The sequence below is a fragment of the Homarus americanus genome, unplaced genomic scaffold (assembly GCF_018991925.1).
Source record: "Homarus americanus isolate GMGI-L3 unplaced genomic scaffold, GMGI_Hamer_2.0 scaffold52512, whole genome shotgun sequence".
Taxonomy (NCBI): Eukaryota; Metazoa; Arthropoda; class Malacostraca; order Decapoda; family Nephropidae; genus Homarus; species Homarus americanus.
In genome coordinates, this window is record NW_024735442.1 from 5912405 (window position 1) to 5939717 (window position 27313).

Sequence of the window (27313 nt, forward strand, 5' to 3'; positions counted from 1 at the left end):
AGTGTCTACACCCCGACATCTGTTGCTATGTCTGGCACTTCCACATCTACACCCTCATGTTTATTATACTTTGCAATGTCTTCAAGTCAAAAAGGTTAGTGTTAGTCAATCAATCAAAATCGCCATCCTCATACCTGAGGATTGGCGACCACAGTTCTCCACTCTAAACGTTTTTGGGCTGTTTTTACCAATCATTTGAGATTTTTTATCTCTCTGGGGACCCAGTTTTTAATTTCATTCATCTCTCCCAGTCTCTGCTTCTCCCTGGCCCTCCTACCCTCAACTTCGCTCATTAATATTTCTATCATTATCCCCTCGTCCATAATTATGCGATGATAGTATCTAATTTTCCCCATTCTATAAATTTCAAGTATTTCTCTTGATGTTTTTGCCAGTTTCATTATTTTTTTTATTATTTTCCTGTCAGCGTAACTTATTTTTGACATTCTTCTTTAACACCATATTCCAAAGGCCTCTAACCGTTTCCTGGTGTCTGTTGAAAGTGTCTATGCTTCTGACCCAAATATAGCAGCCTTTTTTCTCAAAATGAAGACGATGTCCTTTCTTATTAGGTCTTTTAGATTATTAGATGCTGTCTTTTGCTTGCCCTATTCTTGTTTTGATTTCTTCCATACATCTACCATTACAGCTAATGTTACTTTTCTAATACGCAAACAAATTTAATTTGTTTAAGTTCCCTGTTGCAGACCATAAATTTTAATTGAGGATTTATCTCCAAATTGACAATAACCATTACTTTCGTCTTTACAACATTAACTCAACCCATATTCTTCACCTTTTTCTACTAATCTGTTAACCAATATTTGTAACGCTTCTACACTAACCGTGATAAGAGCAGTATCATCTGCACAATATAATTTGATATTAAATTTTAAGTCCTTCATTGTTCCTTACAAATTATACAATATTGGAGTTAGAACACAGCCTTATCTTACTCCCTTTTAATATGCCATGGAAGCCACACATCCACAACATTGCTAAAGCTGCCTCCCGAAAGCTGGGAATGCTGTACAGATGCCGTAGCTTCTTCACTCCTGAGCAGTTGCTTCAAGTATATAAGGGATTCATTCGTCCTAACTTGGAGTACTGCTCTCATATCTGGAGTAGCTCTTTTTCTGTCCAACTGTTAGATAGGGTGGAATCAAGGACATTTCGTCTAATTGACTCTCCTCCTTTAGTTGATAATCTTCCTTCCCTTTCTCTTCGCCGCAATGTTGCTTCACTTAATCTCTTTTACAGGTACTTAACGGGCAATGTTCGGTGGATTTGGCATCTTGTGTACCGTCAGCAAGGCCGTGGGCTCGTAACACTCGTCTTGCCCGCGGTGGCCACCGTTTCCCTGTGGATGTCGGTCATGCTAGAATAATCCGTTATAGTATATCCTTCTTTCCACACACAGCCAAACTGTGGAATGCTCTGCCTTCTTCCGTGTTCCCATACTCATGCAATCTGTCTCATTTCAAAAAAGCTTGTTTTCCGGCATCTTCGTGGTGTAGATTAATAAATCTTTTTCTTTTCTATTTGTAATTTCTTATTACTCTTATTTTTACGCCCCTAGGCCCCGTTGTGGGTCGATAACCTGTGCCCGGGTGGGCTATTCCCCGTAAGAAAAGAAAAAAAACTAACACTGCAGCTTCCTGAAGGCAATAAGGATTTTTTTAGAACTCTAATAATTATCTCTTTCATTAAAATCTTTTATCCAAGATGTCTACAAGTTTATTGTGTTTTTTCTTATACAATTCTTAAAAAAAGCAGATATACAAATTTCTTTGGACCTCTAAAGCCCTTTTACCAAAATTCTCAAACCAAATATAGCTTCTCTAGTTATCTATCCTTTCTAAATCCATTTTGACCAGATAACTCGGTGTCTATTCTAATTATGATTCTACTTAAGAACATAAGAACATAAGAAAATAAGGAGTCTGCAATAGGCCGGTTGGCCTGCGCATGGCAGCTCCTGTCGAGAGTTACTACCACTCTCTATCATCCATGAATCTATCTAGCCTCATTTTGAAACTTTCCAGAGTTCCCGCACTTACTACAAAGTTGCTAAGCTTGTTCCACTCGTCCACCACCCTATTTGTGAACCAGTTTCTTCCTATCTCCCTCCTAAACCTAAACTTATCCAACTTGAATCCGTTGCTTCGAGTCCTATCCTGCTCGGATATTATATGAACTTTATCTATATCCCCTTTATTGATTCCTTTCACCCACTTAAATACTTCTATCATATCTCCCCGCACTTTTCGTCTTTCTAGGGAATGCAAGTTAACTTTCTTTAACCTATCCTGATATGGAAGGTTTCTAAGTCCAGGAATCATTTTTGTCATTCTTCGCTGCACCGACTCTAGTGAATTTATATCCATTCTATAATAGGGGCACCAGAACTGAACCGCATAATCGAGGTGCAGCCTGACTAGCGCAAGATATAGTTGCAATAAGACCTCTGCACTCTTGTTACTTACACCTCAAGATATAAAACCCAATACTCTGTTTGCCTTATTTCGAACATTAACGCACTGTTTTCTAGGCCGTAGGTCCGGGCTTACAAGTACCCCTTGGTCTCTTTCACAAGTCGACTTCTCTAGGTTGATGTTAAGGCTGTATACATTATAAGTATTTGTTCTTCCAATATGAAGTACGCTGCACTTGCTGGTGATGAATTTTATTTGCCATTTTTCAGACCACCCCTGCAGTTTATTTAGATCCTCCTGTAATGCATTTGCATCCTGCCCTGAATTAATTTGCCGCCCTATTTTGGTGTCATCCACAAACTTGCTTATGTCACTGCTGATCCCAGTATCTAGATCGTTAATGTAGATTATGAACAAGAGTGGGCCTAGTACTGACCCGTGGGGAACCCCACTGGTTACACGGCCCCACTCAGATTTAACACCATCTATGCTGACCCTCTGCGTTCTATCGGTGAGCCATGATTTTATCCAATTTAAAACTTTCCCCTCGATACCATGAGCCTTAATTTTTCTCAGAAGCCTCTGATGCGGTACTCTGTCAAATGCTTTGCTAAAGTCTAAGTAAATAACATCGTAATTTTCGTCATTATCTACTACCTCGAAGACTTTCCTAAAAAACGTTAGCAGATTTGTTAGACAAGATTTTCCCTTTGTAAACCCATGTTGAGAGTCGTAGATTAATTTGCTTTTCTCTAGATGCGATCGGATGCTATCTGCTATAATTGATTCAAGACATTTCCCCACTACTGACGTCAAACTGATCGGCCGGTAATTTGACGCTGATGCTCTGTCTCCCTTTTTGAATATGGGTACTACATTTGCCTGTTTCCACAAGTCTGGCACAACTCCAGTTTCTAATGATTTTGTAAATAAGTTTACGAGGGGTCCGCTAATCTGTTCCCTACACTCTTTCAAGACTCGAGGGAAAATTTCATCCGGCCCTGGGGATTTTTTTTCTTTAGTTTATTTATCTTCTTAAGAACATCCTCTTTTCTGATAATGATATTCTTTAATTTATCTTCTTCCTTTCCCTTAAATATCAGTTGCACCTCTGGAATTTCATCTCAAATTTCTTCTGTGAAAACTGATAAGAAGTAGCTTTTCAATGGTTTGCTTATTTCTTCACTGCCATTTATCACTTCTCCCCTCCCTGACTTTAAAGGCCCAACTTTGTCCTTGACCTTTGTCCTATATACCTGGAAAAATCCCTTGGGATTCGCCTTGGATTCTCTTGCTATTTTGATTTCATAGTCTCTCTTTGCTTTCCTTACATTTTTCTTAACATTTCTAGATAGTTCATTATACCTATTTCTGAGTTGCTCCTCCCCTCCCTTTAATTTCTTATATATTCCTTTCTTTATTCCTATGTCATGTTTAAGTTTTCTGGTCATCCACCTTGGCTCATTCTTATTTGACCTAATTTTTGGGTATGGTATATTTTGTTCTTGTGCTCTATGTAGTATACTAGTGAATATATTATAGTCATGATCAATTGTTGTGTCATCTGTGACCTCACCCCTTCCTACTAGGGACATAAGAACATAAGAACATAAGAATGGAGGAAACTGCAGCGGGCCTATTGGCCCATACTGGGCAGTCCCGTGTACATCCAACCCCTATTGCTCATATGAGCATCCAACCTATGTTTGAAGCAATTCAGACGTATTCGAGTTAATGATGATATTTGGTAACTTGTTCCATTCATCCACTACTCTGTTTTCAAACCAGTGTTTACCTATTTCACGCCTAAATCTAAATTTGTTTAATTTAAAACCATTGTTACGAGTTCGCTCCTGGTTGGATAGTTTGAGTACCTTTGTAATGTCCCCTTTGTTTAGCCCTGACTTCCACTTATACACCTCTATCAGGTCGCCCCTCGCTCTACGTCTCTCAAGGGAGTGCAAATTAAGATGCTTTAACCTGTCTCTATATTCAAGGTTCCTAATGCCCGGGATTAGTCTTGTCATTCTCCTCTGAATTCTTTCCAAGGATTCTATATCCATTCTGTAATACGGTGACCAGAACTGAACTGCGTAATCCAGGTGTGGTCTCACAAGAGCAAGATACAGTTTTAGGATGACCTCGCTAGTCTTGTAACTAACACTCCTTTGTATGAACCCAAGTACTTTATTAGCCTTGTTACGAGCAAAAACACATTGTTTACTTGGCTTAAGGTTCCTACTTATCATTACTCCTAAATCTCTCTCGCAGTCGGATTTCTCTATGGCATCGTTGTTCATCTGGTATCTGGTTTCCCTGTTTACATCTCCTATACTGAGTACTTTACATTTGTCGACGTTGAATTTCATCTGCCATTTTTCAGACCATTCGAAAAATTTGTTTAGATCTTCCTGTAGTTTTGCCGAGTCCTCGTCAGATTTGATAACACGTCCTATTTTAGTGTCATCAGCAAATTTACTGATGTTGCTCTCTATGCCGATATCTATGTCGTTTATGTATATAATAAATAATAATGGTCCAAGTACTGAGCCTTGGGGAACTCCACTTGTGACGTTGCTCCAATGGGACTTAGTGCCGTTAATGCTCACTCGCTGTTTCCTGTCCTGTAACCACGTCCTAATCCATTTAAGGATGTCACCTTTGATGCCATGTGCTTCTACCTTTCTAATTAGTCTTTCGTGGGGGACTCTGTCAAAGGCTTTGCTAAAGTCGAGATATACCACATCATAATTGTGCCCCTTGTCCACCGATTCGAAGACTGATGAAAAGAATGTTAATAGATTAGTATTTGCATTTATCATCGTGTTTTCCTTACAAAAGTTAATTAATATTTCTCCCATGTGGTCCTACTTCTGGTGCTTTATTTTCCCGTCTAAACTTTTGTCTATAGTATATAATATGCTTAGTGAAAGTGTTCCACCTAACCGTAACATTTAAAAGACCCAAAGAGCGTTAACATCTAAATCCTCAATAGTGTGAACATTTAGTTAGTCAAGGGTGCCATCCCCAGGCCTGAGGGTTGGTAATCAAGTCCAACCAACTTCAGATATTTTTGGGCAGCCCTCACTATCTTTCCAGCTTTGGTAGCTCTCCGATGTCTAAATATTAATTTAATTCAGCCATTATTCTGTCATCCCTATGCATTCAATATTGTCAGATTATCTAATTTTCTTTAAATATCCTTAATGACATGATATTTAAATCTAATGTAGCCAAACTTTCAGATACCCTGTATCAAAGAAATGGAGGGAGGGACGGGAGGGAGGTGAAAGGAAAAACTTGTTATTGATATAAGGTAAAGGAATTTTTCCAAAAAAGTCCATAACTTAGTTCAAGGACATATGTCAAAGATGAGTGTGTGTTACTGAATCTGAATGACCGTGGCCACTACTACTGTTATACACACACATAGGCACACTAGCCTACTACCGTCTTCTGTAAACACACACACACACTACATCCTTGACCACCGAAGGGTCAAGACGTACTTGGCGCTCCGCTGGGAGCAGCCACGTCAACTGTAATGTTGGCCCATACCAACTCCCTCCCCTGAACCCCTCCTCCCCACCGGAATATCAACAAGTTCTCGCCAGAAGTTACTATTTCATAAAGGAAAGGAATGGAACCAGTGTTGAATAGTGGTGAACAGTGCTTAAGTCAGTGAAAAACAACTCAACAGTAACAGCTGAGTCGTACCCAAGCTAACCTTCACACAGTGAGGTCCCAGGTACCCAGAGATAACTGGGCCTCCCACAATAGGGAGGCCTGGGACCACACCTCACTCACTTGAGTGAGTGAGGTCCTGTGACACCAGACCACGTGGTGTCCCCCTGATGCTACGACAGCACGTAGTGAATGAGTTGCTAAAGCATCATGTGACGTTCCTCATAACACCATCAGTGAGGGAATTACTACACCACGTGATGCCCCTCATAACACCACCTGTGAGGGAATTACTACATCACATCAAGCCCCTCATAATACCATCTGTGAGGGAATTACTACACCACGTGATGTCCCTCATAACACCACCTGTGAGGGAATTACTACATCACATCAAGCCCCTCATAACACCATCTGTGAGGGAATTACTACACCACGTGATGCCCCTCATAACACCATCGTTTATGTAGATTATGAACAAGAGTGGGCCCAGTACTGACCCCTGGGGAACCCCACTGGTTACACAGCCCCACTCAGATTTAACACCATTTACGCTGACCCTCTGTGTTCTATCGGTTAGCCATGATTTTATCCAATTTAAAACTTTCCCCTATATACCACGAGCCATAACTTTTCTCAGAAGCCTCTGATGCGGTACCCTGTCAAACGCTTTGCTAAAGTCAAAGTAAATAAGATCGTAAATTTCGTCATTATCTACTACCTCGAAGATGTTCCTAAAAAAACGTCAGAAGATTTATTAGACAAGATTTTCCCTTTGTAAACCCATGTTGAGAGTCATAGATTAATTTCTTTTTCTCTAAATGCGATCAGATGCTATTTGCTATAATTGATTCAAGAAATTTCCCCACTACTGACGTTAAACTAATCGGCCGGTAATTTGACACTGATGCTCAGTCTCCCTTTTTGAATATGGGTACTACATTTGCCTGTTTCCATAAGTCTGGCACAACTCCCGTGTCTAAAGATTTTGTAAATAAATTTACGAGGGATCCGCTAATCTGTTCCTTACACTCTTTCAAAACTCGAGAGAAGATTTCATCCGGCCCTGGGGATTTTATCCTCTTTAATTTATTTATCTTATTAAGAACATCCTCTTTTCTGATAGTGATATTCTTTAATTTCTCTTCTTCATTTCCCCTAAATATCAGTTCCACCTCTGGAATTTCCTCGTGAATTTCTTTTGTGAAAACTGATAAGAAGTAGCTGTTTAATGCTTTGCTTATTTTCTCAGTATCATCGATCAATTCTCCTCTCTCTGACTTTTAAGGTCCCACTTTGTCCTTGACCTTTGTCCTATATACCTGGAAAAATCCTAAGGGATTCGCCTTGGATTCTCTTGCTATCCTGATTTCGTAGTCCCTCTTTGCCTTCCTTACATTTTTCTTAACATTCCTAGATAGTTCATTATACCAATTTCTGAGCTGCTCCTCCCCTCCCTTTAATTTCTTATAAATTCCTTTCTTTATTCCTATGTCATGTTTAGGTTTTTTGGTCATCCACCTTGGCTCATTCTTATTTGACCTAATTTTACTGTATAGTATATTTTGTTCTTGTGCTTTACGTAGTATACTAGTGAATATATTATAGTCATGATCAATAGTTGTGTCGCCTGTGACCTCACCCGTCCCCACCGGGGACTGACCTGACTGTTCCCAGGCGACCTCACCGAGGTATCTTTTTAACCCCCCATAATCCGCCGATCGAAAGTTTGGGACTCTGACTATATTGTCATTCTTTTTCGTTTCCCAATTTAGGGTGAACTTGATTTCTCTGTGATCCCTGTTTCCTAGTTCTTCCCCTTCTGTGATATCTCTGATAATATCTTCTTTATTTGTTAATACTAGGTCTAATATATTGTCACCTCTAGTAGGTTCTGTAATTAGTGGTTTTAAAAAAATTTCCTGTACTGTGTCTAGGAAGTCTTCAGATTCATAGTCACCTACAATGTTGTGCCAGTCAATATTTCTGAAGTTGAAATCCCCCATAATGCACAGGTTGTTGTATTTTACTGCCCTACTCATTTCCTGCCACATAGGCTGAGCTGCTTCTTTCCCAAGACTTGGGGGCCTGTAATTCAACTCCCATAATTAGTTTTTCTCTTCCTTCCGCAATTTCTACCCATACAGACTCGGTTCCTATTTCACCCTTTATTGAATTATTAATACAACATTTTAATGTATCCCTGACGAAGAATGCGACCCCTCCCCCATTCCTTTCTTCCTTATCCTTGTGAAAAAGGTTTTACCCTTCTATGTGGTACTCTGATAAAAAGTTCTTGCTCGCCAGATTCATCCAAGTTTCGGTGATTACTATGACGTCTACATTCTCAGTACATACAACCGCTCTCAGCAAGTCTATTTTAGTTCTAACGCTCTTACTGTTTGTATAGTATACATTTAAACCTGCCCTTCCCTGGTCCTGTTTTACCCCTTGTTCTGAGTAACCAATTTTACTCCCCAGGTCCTGCTTGTTTTTTTACTCCCACTTACCCTGACCTTCCTCTCTCTACTGGCAAAACCCCCCTATTTGGAGTGACAATTTCGCGCTCTAGGGATGCAGACAACGTCTTTACCCCGAGCGAGAGGAGTGTACTCCGTCACGACTACAGGTAGTCGTTGCCATAGAATCGTCGCCAGTTATCAATGAATGCCCAACCATTGCTTGCACAATGTTTTTTTCCAGTCGGCAATTTATAGCAATTGCCCTGGTCAGCCATTCACCACCAACTCCTCTTCTAGGGAAGACACCACATACTATCAGGATCCCTCCCCTATCTCTAACCTTCCCTAGCGCCTCCCTATACCTCTTGAAAAGTTCCTCACTCCTAATCTTTCCTATGTCGTTACCTCCTACACTATGACACACTACTGGCTTCTTACCCTCCCCTGATAAAACCCTATCTACCCTCTCAGCTACATGCCCTATCTCAGCCCCAGGAAAACACACCCAAGTCCTACATTTCCTATCTCTTGCAAAAAAAGTCCTATCTAAAAACCTCACCTGGCTGTCCCCAACTACCACAACCTTACCACTGGGCAGGGTTGGAACAACTGTCCTTTTCTCTCCTGGCACCACACCGTCCTGTCTGCTTCTTCCAACACTTGGTAGGGGTTACTGCACTCCACACCCTAGTTAGCTTTCCTGAGTCTGACTCTAGTCTCCATGGAAACAACCACTCTCCACGTCTGCTCCTCCTTCGCAGGTGTACTGCTTGGCAGGACACCTACCTGAAGGAGTTCAGTCCTGAGGGCTTCGTTCTTCCCCTTTAGAGCGTCTATCTCTCTCCTCAACTGATCCAGCTGACTTAACAGAGTGGCCAAGGGGTCGTCTTTCCTCACACACCGGCCTTCTTCCCCCACAACACAACGATCCACGCCGGTCATTTCCTATGGTCACTAACACGAGCACTTAGGGGCACAACCTTCTCTAAGCTAGGTCAGGTAGTGAGGGAGTTACTACACTACGTGTCTGCTGTTCAATACCTCAGCGCCCATGATCTACGTGACCTCCACTGTAAACATAAATCTGTATGTTCACTGTTTGTTCCTTTTCCTTTCTCTAATGAAAGCTTTTGTTAAACCACCAATGTATGAAATAAGTCATTTATGTCCATTGTATATTTTCAGCCTTCGGGCTGCAGAACTTTTACAAAAAACCGTTAATTATTATTATTATTATTATTATTATTATTATTATTATTATTATTATTACTTATGTAGACTCAAGCTAACGGTAATACAATTGAGAAAGGAGGTAGAGTTAACAAATCGGCATCCACTCTACAAACTGAATTAGTTGCTATACCCACAGCTATTAAATTTATTGAAACCACTGTCACAGACAGTCTCATCATTACTGATTCTCTATCCTCAACACTCTTTTGCCCTTGACACCCTCAACTTATGTTTGTATGATATATATGGACACAAAGTAGTACCTTCAGCTGTATATTGTTATATTACTCTTATTAATTATGTATAGTAAAGTATTACAGAACATGTATTAATTCTATGTAATATTCCATTTATTGTGCACCATATTATGTATATAAATTATCACATTTATACTTTATGTATTCAGCTTGTGAATGCTGGCATCTGTACAGGCCAGCGCGTAGTAATACATAGATAGATGTAAAGACAAAGACGGAGTCCTGGTGGCGTGACCACGGGCTTCTGCGTCCCATTGTAAATATCTCCCGTACGAGAATAGAACCTACTTTTAAAGACAACAAGTGTTTGTGTATACCCTCAGTAGTATAGAACATTCTTTGGGTATCCCTAGCAACACGCTAGATGGCGCAGTGATTATTTCTCAGTGAGATACAGTGGACCAAGCCTTCCCCCGGACTCTGGTAATGGCGTCGCGTCTTCAGTCTCCTTCAGCTTCAGACAGCAAGACTACTACAAGCCTCTAGACTTACAGTGTTGTGAAGTGCTATGCTGTGTACAGTGCTGTGCTGTGAAGTGAAGTGTTTTGTGAAGTGCTGTGCTGTGTATTTTAATCATAATTGTCTGTGCAAGTTGCGGTCAGATGACTAAGGGAGCGGCCCGACAGTACGTGCTCTCCCGTCTCTGGTCTGAGGGTGACTGAGGAGCTAGCGCGACGCGGCCCACCCGCTCCTACGTCTGGCAGCGCGCCAAGTCTCTCCCCTCCCGCCAGACACACACACACACACACACACACACACGCATTCACCTTATTTTCTTTTGACTTACTTACTTCTGTAATTCTGTGCATAGATTACGAGGGGCTGACCCGATCTTTTGCACAGATAGAGTACAGAAGCAGTCGGCATGTCTCACAGGGATCAAAACGATACCCTGGACGATGGGGTTACGAGTTTTAGTGTGGGAGACCTCTCCCCACCCAAGCTTACGCCCCACGCTCCCCACAGTGACAATGCCCAGTCACCCACAGAATCTCCTCGCTCGTCGCGAGCCAGCTCTCCTGCGATGCATGCGTCCACAGATCTCCTTCAACTGATAAAGTGGATGGAAACTTCTCGACGCCGGGACGATATTGCAAGGAGAGAAGAGGAAGAAATTCGGTACAAAGAGTCTGAAAGACGACGCCACAAAGAGGAACAAACACGCAGAGAACTCGAAGACATACGTAGACGTGAGGATGACCTTAGAAGAAAAGAGGATCAAGCCAGATTTGAAGTCTTGATTTCTCTGTTAGCCTCCCCACAACGTTCTACCGTACAAGATTCGTCTGCTACTAATGTTGATGCGACTAGAGGTACTGGTACCTCATTTCCCAGAGTCGGAACAACACCTCAAAAGGCTGCTGTACAGACGCCTCCCTCTCTGATGTCTGACGCTTCTTATCAGATGTTTCGGGAATGGCGTCGACGTTGGCAAGACTACGCAACAATGGTTGACTTGTCCAGTTTATCACAGCCGAAACAAATGATACAGCTTCGTATGTGCTTGTCCTTAGAGACGCAACGTACTCTCGAGCACACACTTCAAGTGCCTCCTACGACAACTCTGACGGTAGAGGCCGTGCTCGACAAGTTGCAGGAACACGTCAAGGGACAGCGCAACGAAGCACTCAGGAAAAGAGAACTCCTCCAATGTAAACAGCTTGATGGAGAATCTTTTGACGCGTTTTATGTAACGCTCAAAAGGTGTTCAGAGGAAGTTGATGTTTGTCCCGGACATTCTCAAGTCTGTGAAGAGACACAACTTAAGACACATAAAGGACGCCACCTAGGATCCGAGAAGTCATCCTCAGGTAGTGCTGGCGCGCCCCCTCCTTCTGGCAAGCATCAAGACGCTGTGTCCAGTCGTTCCTGCCGTCGTGTACATAGTTCCACAGACACGACGCCCCAGCACATCAATGTCGTCATTTCTTACGGTAACTCGTCATCCAGTCTTCAGATGTTACCTGACACCGGTGCTGACGTCTCAGTAATTGGTCCACAACATTTAGCAAGTTTGGGAATACCCCGGAGCAACCTACAGCCCCCTCCTCAGACAACGAAACTGACAGCTGATGGTTCCAAGATGGCTCCAGCTTTAGGATCTTTCTGGGCTACCCTTACCTTTGGTAAGCAATCTTGCTCAGCCCGGATTGATGTTCATAATGGTATCCCGACTCCGCTCTTATCATATGGCCATTGTCAAGAGTTGGCCATTATTTCCAAGGAATTCCCTAAACCTATTTTAAAGGCCGTCTTCACATCAGAAGAGTCTACAGCACCGGATGCAGACAAGACTCTTGAAGATCTCCGCACCGCAGCCCGGGCCGACCCTTCCTACATCCGGCTCGTCGACTGTGTGTCTCAGGGATTTCCATCGAACCGATACGACCTTCATGAATCGCTACTCCCGTACTGGAAAATACGCGAGGATCTCTATTGTGACGGAGACCTCGTCTTATATGGCCCACGAGTAGTTATTCCTGCTGCCCTACGCCGCCGTACCTTGGCCCGCCTTCACGACAGCCATCGAGGAGTGGAGGCCACCAAGCGACGGGTGAAGCAGACTGTATTTTGGCCCGGAATCAACGCGGACATTGCAAGTACCGTCCGTGCCTGTGAACCATGCCAGATTCTGCAACCTAGCCAGCAACAGGAACCTTTAATGTGCGACGATAACCCTTCAAGACCCTTCGAGTCTGTGTCGGCCGATTTCTTTGCAGTAGCAGGGAAGTCCTTCCTCGTCATTGCCGACCGACTGTCTGGATGGCCTGTTGTCGTCCCCTGTGGTAGTGATACAACGGCTACTGCTACCATCCGGAGCTTCAGGCATTACTTCAGAGAAGTTGGTGTTCCCCTCCGCCTCAGGACTGATGGAGGACCCCAGTTCACCAGCCACGAGTTCCGGGACTTCATGGACCGTTGGGGAGTCTGTCATGTCGTGACCTCGCCCCACTACCCCCAGGCGAATGGACACGCTGAAGCCGCAGTCAAGACTGTGAAACACCTGATCCTTAAGGTGTCACCCTCAGGAAATATCGACTGCGAGGACTTCGATCGAGGTTTGTTGGAGTTACGCAACACCTCGAACTTCACCGGACGCTCCCCAGCCCAGGTCTTGTGTTCCTGCCCACCCGAAGTCTTTTTCTCAAGAGTGGCAGGCCAAGACTGAGGAATGTGACCACCGTGCAGCAGAACGAGCCGCAGATGTCGCTGCTTGGTACGACTGTCATGCCCGCCCCCTTCCCAGGTTGAGTATCGGCCAGCAGATCAGGATTCAAGATCCGGTATCTCACCGCTGGGACAAGGTTGGGGTTGTTATGGGTATTGGCCGGTCCAGGGACTACCAAGTGCGTCTTCCTAGTGGTAGAGTATGGTGGAGGAACCATCGTTTCCTCCGACCTGTGGAGCTGCCTAGTGTTGACCCCTCCCCAGTTGAGTCCCCTAATGTTGATGTCTCTAAAGTAAATCCATCCCCACCTTGTGTTTCTGCCCCAGTACTCCGCAAGTCCGAGCGACTCAGAAACAAAAGGTCCGCTCAAGATGAAACTATGAGCGTATAGGGGGGAGGGAGGTGTATGATATATATGGACACAAAGTAGTATCTTCAGCTGTATATTGTTATATTTCTCTTATTAATTATGTATAGTAAAGTATTACAGAAAATGTATTAATTCTATGTAATATTCCATTTATTGTGCACCATATTATGTATATAAATTATCACATTTATACTTTATGTATTCAGCTTGTGAATGCTGGCATCTGTACAGGCCAGCGCGTAGTAATACATAGATAGATGTAAAGACAAAGAAGACGGAGTCCTGGTGGCGTGACCACGGGCTTCTGCGTCCCATTGTAAATATCTCCCGTACGAGAATAGAACCTACTTTTAAAGACAACAAGTGTTTGTGTATACCCTCAGTAGTATAGAACATTCTCTGGGTATCCCTAGCAACACGCTAGAATGTTGTCACGCGCTTGTTTCTGAAGCCAGACACAAATATGCGTACCTTGTTGACCGGGGTGTCAAGATCAAATTGTTGTGGATTCCCTCTCACATAGATTTCAAAGAACATGTCAGAGTTGATGCCCTCGCCAAACTCGCGTCTGACAATGACACTGTTGAATACAATGTGGGTCTGTCAAAAAGAACCCTTAAAACTCCCATTAGGAAAGAATTTGTTGATGAATTTGATGCAAACAGGCATTAGTCAATTAATTGTTTATCTTGATGAGATGTATCAAGTGAAACATGTCAAACATGTATATGGAGCAAGTAACAAGATCACTAGATTACAAGATGTTGTAACCGCTAGACTAAGGTTAGGGTATAAGTACCTCTGGCAGTATATCCCTCAAGCAGATGTGAACAAAACTAAATGCAAAGTCAGATTCAGATTTCAGATTTGCCCCCGAGGGGGCTAGTTTATTGGGCACCCCCTTACATCCTGTGCAAGGTGAAGCGCAGAAGCGTTTACAGCGCCCAACAGGGAAGTATGAAAAGTTCATACTTGCCTTTATGACTCGTACATTAAGGGCGTAAAAGCCTGAAGGGTCATAGGTTCTGTCAAGTTACATAAAGTGAGAGAATGATGAGTGTGTGGGGGGAAAGTTCCCGGTACATTTTATCTGTTTATGGCAAAGAGTGGCAGGTCCCTAATAATGTCAAATGCCAGGCCTGTGACTAGGAGGAGGGATATCTGGTCTGGGAGGGAAGAGGTGTTGGTAACGGCTGGGGACCTATAGGAGGAGGTCATAGGGCAAGTGAGGATGTAGTGAGAGAGGGTGTGAGAGTCGGGTTGGCCACAAAGTTTACAAACAGTGCGGTGAGGCTCAGGGTTGCCAATGTACTCCCATAGGTACCTGTACCCTAGGCGCAGTCTCATGTATATAAGCTGTTGAGATCGAGTCAGGGATTGATATTCTTTGTAGTGGCGGTTGTCGTCACCGGTTACAGCGTCATAGTGGCATAGTGTGACGCTACCCCGTTGTTTCAGGTGTGTCCAATTTTCGTCGAATGCCTCTCGTTGTGTGGCGTGTATGCGAGATTTGAGATGATTCAGGGAGAGGGCGAGAGTGGCTTCAGTATCTTTTTCTTGTGTAGCTTCCTTGGCAAGCCGATCCACAGTGTCACAGGCAATTATTCCTATATGTGACGGGATCCAAAGAAACTTGACACGGATGTCATCAGTTTGTTCTAGCCCGGCAACGGCGGCTAGGGTGTGTTGGGCGGCAGGGGAGGAGGGGGAGGGTAATTTGAGCCTCGCTAGCGCAGAAGTGCTGTCACTGATTATAAGGAGGTTCCGGCGTTCAGTGCGAGCATAGCTCGCCCCCTCATGAATGCCCGCGAGGATGGCTATGCTTTCAGCATCAGTGGAGGAGGCCCAGTCGTGGACCCTGATTTTCCTGCAGGCCTGGCGCTCAGGAATCCACACAGCTGCCCCAGCGCTGCCCAGCGTGGTAACAGACCCATCACAGTAGACGAGGATAGGAGGGTGGGAGGTCTTTAGAGAAGAAGCGACATCATTAATCTGCTCAAGGCAGTTAAGTTTGAGCATATACCTCAGTTGGGTGGATTTACTACCAGGGAAAGTGTGGACGACAACATCAACACACGGGGAGGTCCACGGCGGTAGAGGCGGATGAGTGTACTCGGGAGGGAGAGAGGTCGAGGGGGTGTAGAGGTGATAACGCAGGATGTCAGCAGCAGTGTGGACGGGCCAGAGTTGAGAGGGAGGGGGGAAGTAATGGGGACAGGCCGGCGCAGGAGGGTGTTAAGATGTGAGTTCAGTGAGCGCGACAGGGGAGTCGGTTTCTCACTGCGAAGAAGTTTAATACCAAGGATGGCATTGAGAGCAGTAATTCGATCGCAGACGGGAAGCAGGATTAGTTCGCGCTGCATGACTTCTATTCTGGTGGTTATAGGGCAGCCGAGGATGAGTCTCATCGCTCTGTTTTGGATTTTCTCTATGCTTTGTTTCTCGCGCTGGGAGGCAACTACAAGGACAGGAGAGGCATAATCTATGACTGCTCTGACGATGGCAATGTACATGAGACGTAGGACCCTGACAGAGGCTCCTTTGAGGCCATGAGTGAGGGACTGGAGGGGCCTCGTTCGTTGGCGGCACTGGGAGATGACGTGGGCGGCGACAGCGGAGGTCGTGGCTCTGGTAGTGGCTCGCACAGGTAGACCAAGGTACCTGTAGGTGCGTTCTTGATCGATGTCTTGTCCTTGCAAAATCAGTGGTGTCTGACGCCGGAAGCGTGAGATGAACTTGGTTTTAGTGTGTGAGATGACTAGCCCGAGTGTTTGACAGGTCCGGGCGAACGTGGAGAGTATAGGTTGTTCATGTTGCACTGTAGTAATTTGGAGGAGGATATCATCAGCAAAGATGACGTTGAGACGGCAGATGGAGTTCATGAGAACATTGAAGAGTGTAGCGCTAAGTACACCTCCCTGAGGCGTGCCAAGATCAAGGTCCCTGATCTTAGAGTAGTGGCCCTGAAAACGGACACGGGCCTGTCGATGGGAGAGGTAGTCAGCAATCCACGTGAGGAGTTTGCCCTTCACATCCATGTGAGTGAGGCCCTCAAGGATTACTTCACTGTTGGCTTTATCAAAAGCACCCTTGAAGTCGACGAAGAGGGAGGTTTTGGCGGAGGTGTTTGCCATGTAGTGAGCGATGCAGTGAGCAGTACTCTTTCCAGGGCGAAAACCATAGAGGTCAGGGTGCAGGTGGGCTTCAATTTTCCAGTGGAGGCGGTGGAGTATCATGCGCTCCATCATCTTTGAGAAGCAGGAGATGAGGGATATTGGACGATATTCATCTTGTCTGCCTGGTTTAGGGGCTGGGATGGTGGTGGCAGTCTTCCATGAGTGAGGCAGCTGACCAGTATCAAAAGAGAGGTTAAATAGACAGAGGAGGGGGTTACCAGGGGTGGCAATAAGGGCATTTAACACATCATATGTGACGCCGTCATCGCCTGGGGCGGTGGACCGACCACGCTTAACAGCATTTAGTAGTTCACACTGTGTGACAGGCACGTCAGTGTCTGCAAATAGGTCTTGGTACTCGAAGATGCGCTGTCGGCGTTGTGGTTGCAGTGCGAGGGTGAGGTCTCGTACAGCGGGTGGTAGCGCATCAATGGAGGCGGCCTCCTGCCACGTCTGGGAGAGCGCCTCAGCTCGGGCAGCTGGTCTGGGGTGGAGCGCGGGTCTAGCGTTGGTGCCCCAGGCACGGTTAATGGTGCGCCATATATCACCTATAGATGTAGACTGGTCAGTAGAAGAAGCAAAATCAAACCACTGCTTCTCTCGTGTGAGAGTGATGGCAGATTGGAGCTCTATATTTGTGCGCATCAGGAAGCGTAGAGAGTCAGGGGAGCTGGGAGATTTCTTCCACTGGTCGACTGCTATTCGGTGCCATACTCGGATAGACTTAACATGAGGGTCACGGTTAACGTTCCACTGACTCCTGGGCTGGCGGTTAGGGCGGCGGTGTTTTGGGACAGGGCGGAGGAGGTCAGTGCATTGTTTGGACAGATCAAGGTAGAGTTGGTCTGCGGTGGTGACAGTGTAACCCTGAAACCATTCAGCAATGGAAGTGATGAAGGCAGGTATGTTGGCAGGGGGTAGCCTGAGCCTAGGGCCCTTGGATGGAACGGGTATTCTCACATACTGGAGGGTAGTGTGGATAGGGAAATGGTCACTGTGGGGGGAGTGGAGGATGCGGGTGGAGTGTGGGCGGTGAGGGTCAGAGTAGAGAGCTATGAAGTCAAGTTTCCCTCCCCCGATGTGGGTGGGTGATGGAGGGCAGAGAAGACGTACAGGGTCATCGGTGGTTTGTAGGTAGGAGAGCCAGGAGTTACCCCGGGAGTTTGAGTGGGGCCCCTGGGAGCCGAGACTAGGGTGACGGGCATTGAGGTCCCCCACAAGGAGGGTGGGGGTGGAGGTGATATGGTGTGGTAGGACAGGTACAGTAGGGGTGGAGGGAGGCACATAGAGATTGACAATATTGAGGGACATACCTTTTAGTGTGATTATGATGGCATGTGCGTCGGTGGTTTCGTCATCAAGGGGGGCGTCGAGAGGTTGGTAGGGGACATCCTTCTTGACGTAGATCCGTAGTCCACGTGCATGGCTTCGTGGTAGTCCGTCGATGCGGAGAACAGGAGTGGATGGGCTCTCAACACCTGTGTAGCCACTGAGCACATAGGTACCAGCAGCACACCGCGTTTCTTGGAGGCACAGCACGTCGACGTCTTCAGTGTAGACGTAGGTTTTGAGGGCACCAAACTTGCTTTGCAAGCCGTTTATGTTCCAGGTGAGTACCTGCAGTCCTGTAGCGTTGCTATCCATTGTGGTGTATTAGACTGATTACCCCTGACTTGGACGGATGGGCCTTAGGTGCCGGCATGTCGGTGGAGTATGGGTAGCCGGGGGTGGAGTCCTCAGGTCCAACAGGTAGCCCTGGTGGAGACAGCATAGACACAGGAGCAGGCGAGGCTTGAGGTGGGTAGACAGGTTGAGGCACCACGTGACGTAAAGATGAGGCAGGGCTTGGCTCGGGGGCCCCAGTACACACAACCTGTGAGCAGGGGGGGCTCACAGGGGGACTACCAGCTTGTGTCAAACCAAAAGAGGGGAGTGACTGGGTGGCAGCAAAGGGCAGGAGTTGGCGGTGTAGGTCGGAGATGGCGGTACAGAGTGTAACCAAGAGTTTCTCAACATGACTGGTAAATTCTTGGAAGAGGGACATGATCTGTGTCATGTCACTGGAGACGGGTAGTGGGGGGGCACTGGTGGCGGCACAAGGCTTGACAGCGTCAGGGTAGAGACGGGGTTGTGGGGGTGCACTGGTGGCGGCACAAGGCTTGACAGCGTCAGGGTAGAGACGGGGTTGTGGGGAGGCACTGGTGGTGGCACAAGGCTTGACAGCGTCAGGGTAGAGACGGGGTTGTGGGGGGGCACTGGTGGCGGCACAAGGCTTGACTGCGTCAGAGTAGCGACGGGGTTGTTGGGGGGGAACTGGTGGGAACACGAGGCTTGATAGCGTCAGAGTAGAGTCGGGGAGGAGGCTCAGTAGTGGTTGAGTTAGGGAATGGTAGGTGCTGTTGTGGTGCAGCCTGGTGAAGCCAGGCAGGGGCAGGTGACCCAGTAGACTGAGGGGGGCGTTGTGGTAGACGCAGCCCTTGGGGAGGCCTCTCCTCTGGGACAGAAGGGCGACTGGGGCACTGCCGTGAGTCAGCATTGTGCCGGCCGCCACAGTTACAGCACCTGGGCTCAACTACATAGCCTACACCACCCCTATTAAGGTGGTCTTTGATTTTCTGGGCACAGGCGGCAGAGTTGTGGTTACGTGAGCAGAAGCGACATCTAGGACGATCACGTCGGCAGCAGGCAGTGAAGGTGTGACCCCAATGAGAGCAGATAACACAAAATGCAGGCCCAGGATGATAGGGCTCTGCATAAAGTGGTGGAAGGATTGGATGGGCTTCCACAGTGGTTGGACATACCCTTCCCTTCCACTTGACAATAACAGCAGCTTGTGGAGTGTGTCCCCGGTAATGTCGACGTATACTGAGTATATTAGAATTAAAGTCACGTGCATCTTCGATGTCAGCGTATAGGGGGAATCGTTTCACTAGGATGTGGCAACATTCATCAGCGTCTGCTGGAGGGGCCACTAGGACAACCCCGTCAAAGCCAACAGTACTAAGGGTTTTATAGACTTCAGGAGTCTGACACTTGATAAAGTTCCGGTTCTTACCCTGTCGGAATTGAATGTTGGGACCATGCTGTCTGCAGTACTTCATCATCCAATTAAACCGATCCTCGACAGATTTTAATGAGTCCTTGGGAAAGTGGAGATTCAGCTTACTTGTTTGTTTGGCAGAGGGCAGGGTGATAGGGTCCATGGCATTGCTGTTTCCACTGTGGCTAGTGTTTCCCATAGAAACATTACCTTCACTGTCATAATCACTGGGGTCTGACTCTTGAAGGGTGTTGGATTCAGTCAAGACCTGCTGTGTTTTATTCCCAGTTGAATTCTTTCTGCTTCCTTCTGTGTGTGTCGTCCTTTTCTTCCTATCATTCATGATCTCATCACTGTCGCTTCCTTCACTTTTCTTCGCCTCCTCTCGCCTCCTCTTCTTTTCTTTCTTACTAATCACTTCTTGAAAATTGTCTATCACTTCTATTGTTGTTGGCCGCGGATTGTCTGCTTCTGATTCACTACTTGAAAGCCTCAGGTCGTCTTCTAAGCTGTTCAGTAGGGCAATCTTTTCTTCTTTAGCCAAAGCCTTCATAGGTTTCTGCCCACTACTCTCCCCAGGCATTGTGCAATGCTTGTGTTCGGTCACAGGCGAGATGGAGAGGCAACGACGTCACTACCACGTCATTCAACGTCACGCTCTTCGCACTGCGCATGCGCAGATACGAAAATAACCGACCAGAGGGTCCAGGCAGGAAGTCCAGATATTTTATCTAAAATATTGTCAAGTCCAACAACTATAAATTTCACAAGGGACACTGTGCTTACAACTGGGCTCCACTTTAGTTCTCTAAACAGACTGAAGGTAGTCGTCTCACTAAATTCATCAGAATTGGGAATTGTAGGGAGAGCTCACTCACAGCCTTTGTTGACGTTTCACGGTGCGCATGTCGAACGCGGACTGGCTGAAGTGGTAAATGCAAAGTGTGTGGACAGACATTTCGAACACTACTTCCTCGACTGTGTGAAGATAGAACCTTCTAGGGACAGGTCCAATCACTCTGTGAGTGAAATGGCACAACACTCTATCTCTATTGGCAAGATAGCTGGCAAATTAAGATTGTATCCACTTTTTTTCACTAAGTAGCTATATCATTTCCCATGTATAGAACCAAATACACAATGTGCTTCATTACCTCTCACGCAAATGTGAATAACAAAGTGTGCGGCCAGACATACTGCCTCACACTGCTGTACTCACGCAGTTACGAATAAGTCATCTTCTATGTACAGAACTAAGCAGAAAATTTATTCAAAATACTTTGCAACATTCAATGCCATAATATCCTGACCACTGTGAACCCTGCTCTGTAATCCTTTTGCGCTATAGCTCACAGGACGAGTATGGGATGCACAATAAATTAGCCGCTGTAAGTGACAAAATTAAAAAAAATCTAACACACACACACACACACACACACACGCGCGCGCGCACCCACACACATGGACACACTATTAACATTATTATGTACAATCAGACAACTGAGAATAACACGTCATATAGTGTTCAGCTCCTCTTTAAACGTGACGATGGTAGCCAATGTAACTGTAATACCAAACAAATGTACAGTGAATTAAAAATAATGGTACTCAGACCTCTATTACCAGTTTGTGAGCTAGAATGACATTGTGTGTCTTAGTGAATGTCTCGCACGTACTGGTAAACCACTGTCCAGTCTGCCTAACTTTGTATATCACGATCAAAGTTTTGTCAACACATGTCTTGTGCTAAAAAAACATCACTAATAAACATTTTCATGGAGTCACAATACACCTGGGTAAGTACACACTCAGACTAATAAACGCCAAGGTTTCCTCTGATCATCTTCAGTATATGGACATATTTTATTTTGCACACACTGAAACCACTAGACACAAGAAGTTTGGTGACCTTACCACCAATATCAATGATAGGAGACTTACCTCAATACTAAATGCATATGATAATGTCCAAATCATTGATCATACCAGCAAACGTTTGTGGTGAGGCTTTATACTAGAGTGTTGGATTCAACCTGTTATACAAAACTCGTAGCTATGACGTAGTCACTGATCTTATTTCTAACCATAGTCCAATTTTGGCCAAATAACATGTAGCATTGCCACTCTGCCTGGTGTTAAACTGAACCGATGAAGACCGACATCTAAGCAAGACAAGAAAACAAGTTCATAGACTTCCCATGACTGATACAAGGAATACAAGCTTGACATTGTGGTCAGCATACCAGCAGTGTTAAGATGACCCTAACCTGAGAGAAGGTAACTTTTTATCCAGGCAGATAGGTAAGGGCTACAAACAACTCAGAATACCTTAGATTGGTTAGTAAACTGATAGACAGCAGTAATAATATATAGAAATGCTGAAACTATTTCAAACAGCTCTTTTGTACACACACACACACACACACACACACACACACACACACATATACAGTTATACACATAGTCAGTATTTTCCCTACACATACACATAGACGTACTGGTAACTTTTTCAATAAACACACTGTTAATATATTCTCTAGACACCTTAATAAACATGTACTTACCCTTGTTGGAAGTATCTTCTCATGTCCTCCATCATCTCCTCCTCTATTCTCTCTCTCTCTAAGTCTTCTTCATTTTCTTCGATGATAACGTTATCATCGTACTCTTCCAGTTCCAGGCTGACGAACCCGTCATCCACAAAGGATTCGTCGAAGGATTCGTCAGCCATGAGCTCGTCGTCGTCTTCTAGGTAATTTTCGCTGTCATTCTCTTCCTTGTCCTCGTCTGTACCAGGACTCACAATATTAATGTCGCTCTCATCAGAAGAGTTTTCTGCCTCTAAACTTTCTTTTCCTTTAAGCAGCCACTCCGAATATCCTAACAACTCGCTTTTATCAAGATCACTTTCGGTGTTACTATCTCCATTTTCCTTATCACTGTCTTTCACTAGTTCAGAACCCGACTCTTTCACCAATAAAATCCACTGCAAATTATTCGATTCTTTTTCCGCATTTGTTTCGAGCGCGTCACTTCTGATTAGCTTAGCTGGTTTACACCCGCTAGAGGGCGACACGGCATCGGCGTAACGTAATCTCACTGATTTAATACTACACCGACTATCACTATCACTGTCGCTACTCTTATCTGAGCCACTAATTTCGTTAACTTGCACTAGAGGAATCTTTCGGTTAGCGCCTCCCTGGCTTTTCTTCATTGTTAATGCATTTTTGTCCATTTCTGTGAGACTTTCGTTATTTTCTTCAGCTTGTGGTTCAGAGTTTTCACTTTCTTTGGTTATTGAGATAAACTCGTTTTCTTCGATGATTTCAATCGAGCTGGATGTGGCAGCATCTTTATAGGCTCCATTTTCTGTGTTCTCGGAGCCGTGATTGTCTTGTGAATGAATGAACGTCATTCTGTGCGAGGTAATGTCGTCTGTCGTTGTCTGAATGGGTTCACCTATGTTTTCTATCTCCTCATCTGCTTCTGTGAACGAAAGTTGAAAATTCTGAGACAGTTGCTCGCTTGTGTTCATGTCTTCTTCGCCAGCCCGAGTTTGTCCATTTTCTTCAGTGTTAGCGTGATCGTCTCGCTCCTCGCCAACGTCGCCACTTTCTACGGAATCGAACGAAGACTGTAAGGCACATTCAAACCTCCTCCTTAGATTTACGGCTGCCTGGACGATGCGGAGCAGCGTGCAAGCCATACTGAAGAACCACAGCCGTAAAACAAAATGAAAACAAAAGGTGACAACGGTATAATTAACTGCACCTGGCAAGGCATTGGTACTTGGCTTGGCTTGATGCCTCACGGGGGACTACACAAAATTTTCTCGATACTCGGTTTGGCTTTGTCGTCCGGTATTTCTCCTTTCGGTCTTTCTAGCCATTCGTTCACTGCTGAGTTATTTTTCATCACTACTTTTGTTTTTATAAAACTTGTACTAAGCGATAAATTAATTTTCTGAAAGGAATTTGAAACAATTGACATGCAATTCAGTTTCACTAAAGGAAATAGTACAATCATGTATACAAACGCTGGTATGGCGGGCCTTGTGTTATGTATGTATGAACGTGTACGTTTTTCTGTGTACATAAGCAGTCTCGCGTTGGACACGGGCTAAGTAATTATGGTGATTTTTCAAGTAACAGTTGTTGTTGTTGTTGATATCGGAATTTTATTAATGGTGGAACTGAGTGAATAATGAGAAACACGAGGCTGATATTTTGACTTGATCGCACACACACACACACACTCACAGTATACAGTGTGTGGTATGTAACTTTTGGCCATGATATAATTTAAGCTTTGGCTGCTATGCTGTTCCGTAAACAGTTAATTATTATTATTATTATTATTATTATTATTATTATTATTATTATTATTATTATTATTATTATTATTATTATTATAATTATTATTATTATTATTATTATTATTATTATTATTATTATTATTATTATTACACAGTTTCCAAAATCAATATCATACTAACTTTGAATCTTTGATACGAAACCCGAATGAGAATAGAAATAACAGCTATAGTTGCTATACGAATAACATCAACGACCACAACATGAACAACAAATAATTGAAATAAACTTAATTATATTAATTGTAATAATTATAGCAGCAGCAGCAGTAGTAGTAGACGTTCCTATTGTTGTAATAATAATAATAATAACAACTGCAATACCAACAACTCTAATATAAAGTAATAACGCCAGTATCCCGCAGTGAAGTCAGTTGTGTGGTGGTAGTGTCTGGTGAACGTTGGCAGCTTCGTCAACAAAGGCGGGAAGGAACGCACTAGAGGCCCATTCATATTACGCCATAAATAACTCAAATTCTTCTTCTTAGTTGTTACCTTTCAAGTCCTTTTGAGTCTATATTTGGGAACACTCCTGAGGCAATTTCAGAATCTAAATATCAATGGTGAGATAAAAGGAATCGACAGTTTATAAAAAAAATCGTGAAATTCTCAGAGAGAACAAATGATATTCATATCTGACAGGTTATGGGTGTTAGTTGAAGGATGTGTACAATATCACAATAATATTTTTTCGGGTTAGTATGTGCAGTGAGTGTAGGACAAAAGTCCCCCAGGAGAAATAATAAGAATTTTTAAAATAATTATTTTATTTTTTTACAGTTTATGAACACTTTCCTAACCTAACCTAACCTAACCTAACCTAACCTTCGGGAATTCTGTTATAGTTATAAAGAAGTATACAAGGAATGTTGATTAAATTTGCAATTACGTATGTTTTGTCTGGGGTAATTACTCCCCTGACAGTCAGTGACCTCATGGGCCCTAGGGTAACCTCAGTAAAGGCAGAATGAACATGAAGGTAAAATATGTCGTCTTTTTTCTTTTCTATTTATTTAATAATGTTCTATATCAAAATTGAAAGAGTTGTTATATTCTAATTATTTAAATTGTAATAATTTCATATTTAAATCTATATATTTTTATTATTTCTAATGACCCTCTCTTTAACGTAAAAACAGGGGGCTTCTGTCCTATTTTGCACGTTTACTGAGGGGCATTTGTCCTAGGGGCTTTTGTCATAGGGGGCTTTTGTCCTAGGGGGCTTTTGTCCGGGCCCCATGTACAGTACAGTACAGTACAGCACAGTACAGTACTACTTAGTTTAATTATTTATTGTTTCCAATAGTTAATTGAGACACTCTGTTTTGTGTTTTGAGTCAGGATGTTGGGATCCGGGATTTTGTTTAGACCGGAGTTTGATACGTCCCGTAACAAGCTCCAGTCAAAACACGTTATCGCACAGTGCTTACTCGTACACAAGACACAGTGCTTACTGAGGCCTTCCCTTGGGCGTGGCCTGGGGTAGTGTGAGTGTACAGTAGCTGCGCCCAAAGACAGTTAGTATTTACCCAACACTCGGTAGTGTGAGTGTACAGTAGCTCTGCCCTAAGACAGTTAGTACTTATCCAACACTCGGTAGTGTGAGTGTAACTGTGACCTAAGACAGTTAGTACTTTCCCAATACTCGGTAGTGTGAGTGTAGCTGTGCCTTAAGATAGTTAGTAGTTACCCAACACTCGGTAGTGTGAGCAGAGCTGTTCCCTATGACAGTTAGTTAGTATTTAACTAATATTCTGGGGATGGTCTGTTACCCTTTTGAACCCTTTAAGGGCATGGGCCGGTATCCCATTGTGAAAACCGTCATCGAACCCATCCTTCTGTGAACCAATCATGAATCAGAACCAATCCTCCTTTAAACCTACCATTGAATTCATTCCTCCCGCTGATCAAACTCGATATCCAGTCTTCATTGGCAAGACATTTTGTGCCCATCCAATCCTTTGTGGACTTTCGCGGGAAAGGATCCAATCTCTGAGGTAAGGAATCATAAGATAGGATCCCTCTTCGACACCTTTATGTGACCACTAAGGTTCAATATGGCGACGTGTGCTGATATCTCATTCCCTCTAAACTTAATATTGGTGTTCTCTTTTTCAGTTGTTGGGAAAACTAAAATTCACTTTGCATAGTATATTGTGGATTTATATAGACGATATAAAAAAGTATGTGCGTGTAGTATTACTTGTAGGCTTAGCACTTTCTTGTGACTTTGTGCTCTTGTTTTGTTAGAGGAATAATCTGTACATTACGTATAATTGAAGAAACGAACAATTATGAGTGGGTACTAATTCTTTATAATACATGTTTCCTTTTGCTCTGTACACTTCTCTTGCGTCAATGGTCCTTCATTTCTCCAAGGTTTTTGTGCCCCTTGATACTCTCTACACACAAGTAAAATAGGAAGGAGTAAAGGTAATGGGTAGATTGAAGGAGCTTGGGAGACCAAAAGTATATTGGTATTGTTGTACAGCTCACGTGTCAGGGCTCGTTGTATAGATGTATGAGTGTCAACATTACCTAAAGTTCTTAAACCATTCTACATATTTCTGGCCTCTCATACTAAGACTGTTATAGATTTTTCGTAAAAACACGGACTATTATTTCAGTGGAAATGTAAATCGTAGTTTGAGAAACTTCTGAAAAATTAATTATGTTTTGAAAGTTAACAAAGCGTGAGTTTCTTGGCGAGCATTTCTTGAGATGAACTTAGCAAACAACTTTTGCAAATAAGAAACATATTTTCTTTATTTTATACGGAGGTTAGATTCATTTCCAGATACCAGCTGGCCACTGGCGAAGAGCAAGGTATCACCTGTTATGACGCCGGGGCCCGGACAAAAGCCCCCTAGGACAAAAGCCCCCAGGACAAAAGCCCCTAGGACAAAAGCCCCTCAGTAAAAGTGCAAAATAGGACAGAAGCCCCCTGTTTTTATGTTAAAGAGAGGGTCATTAGAAATATTAAAAATATATAGATTTAAATATGAAATTATTTCCACTTAAATAATTAGAATATTATTACTCTTTCAATTTTGATATATAACACTATCAAATAAATAGAAAAGAAAAAATACGACATATTTTACCTTCAACT

General features: G+C 44.0%; 1 protein-coding gene across 1 annotated transcript in view; it reads right to left on the minus strand.

The window, feature by feature from the left end:
* The window catches only part of LOC121870897 (dentin sialophosphoprotein-like), a 35440-nt gene extending 11568 nt beyond the window's left edge, over positions 1–23872 (minus strand). Inside the window, exon 1 of the mRNA XM_042372869.1 lies at positions 22391–23872. Coding sequence (XP_042228803.1) covers positions 22391–23535 — 1145 coding nt within the window. The 5' untranslated portion in view covers positions 23536–23872. The remainder of the gene's footprint in view (positions 1–22390) is intronic.
* Between the last annotated feature and the right edge of the window lie 3441 nt (positions 23873–27313).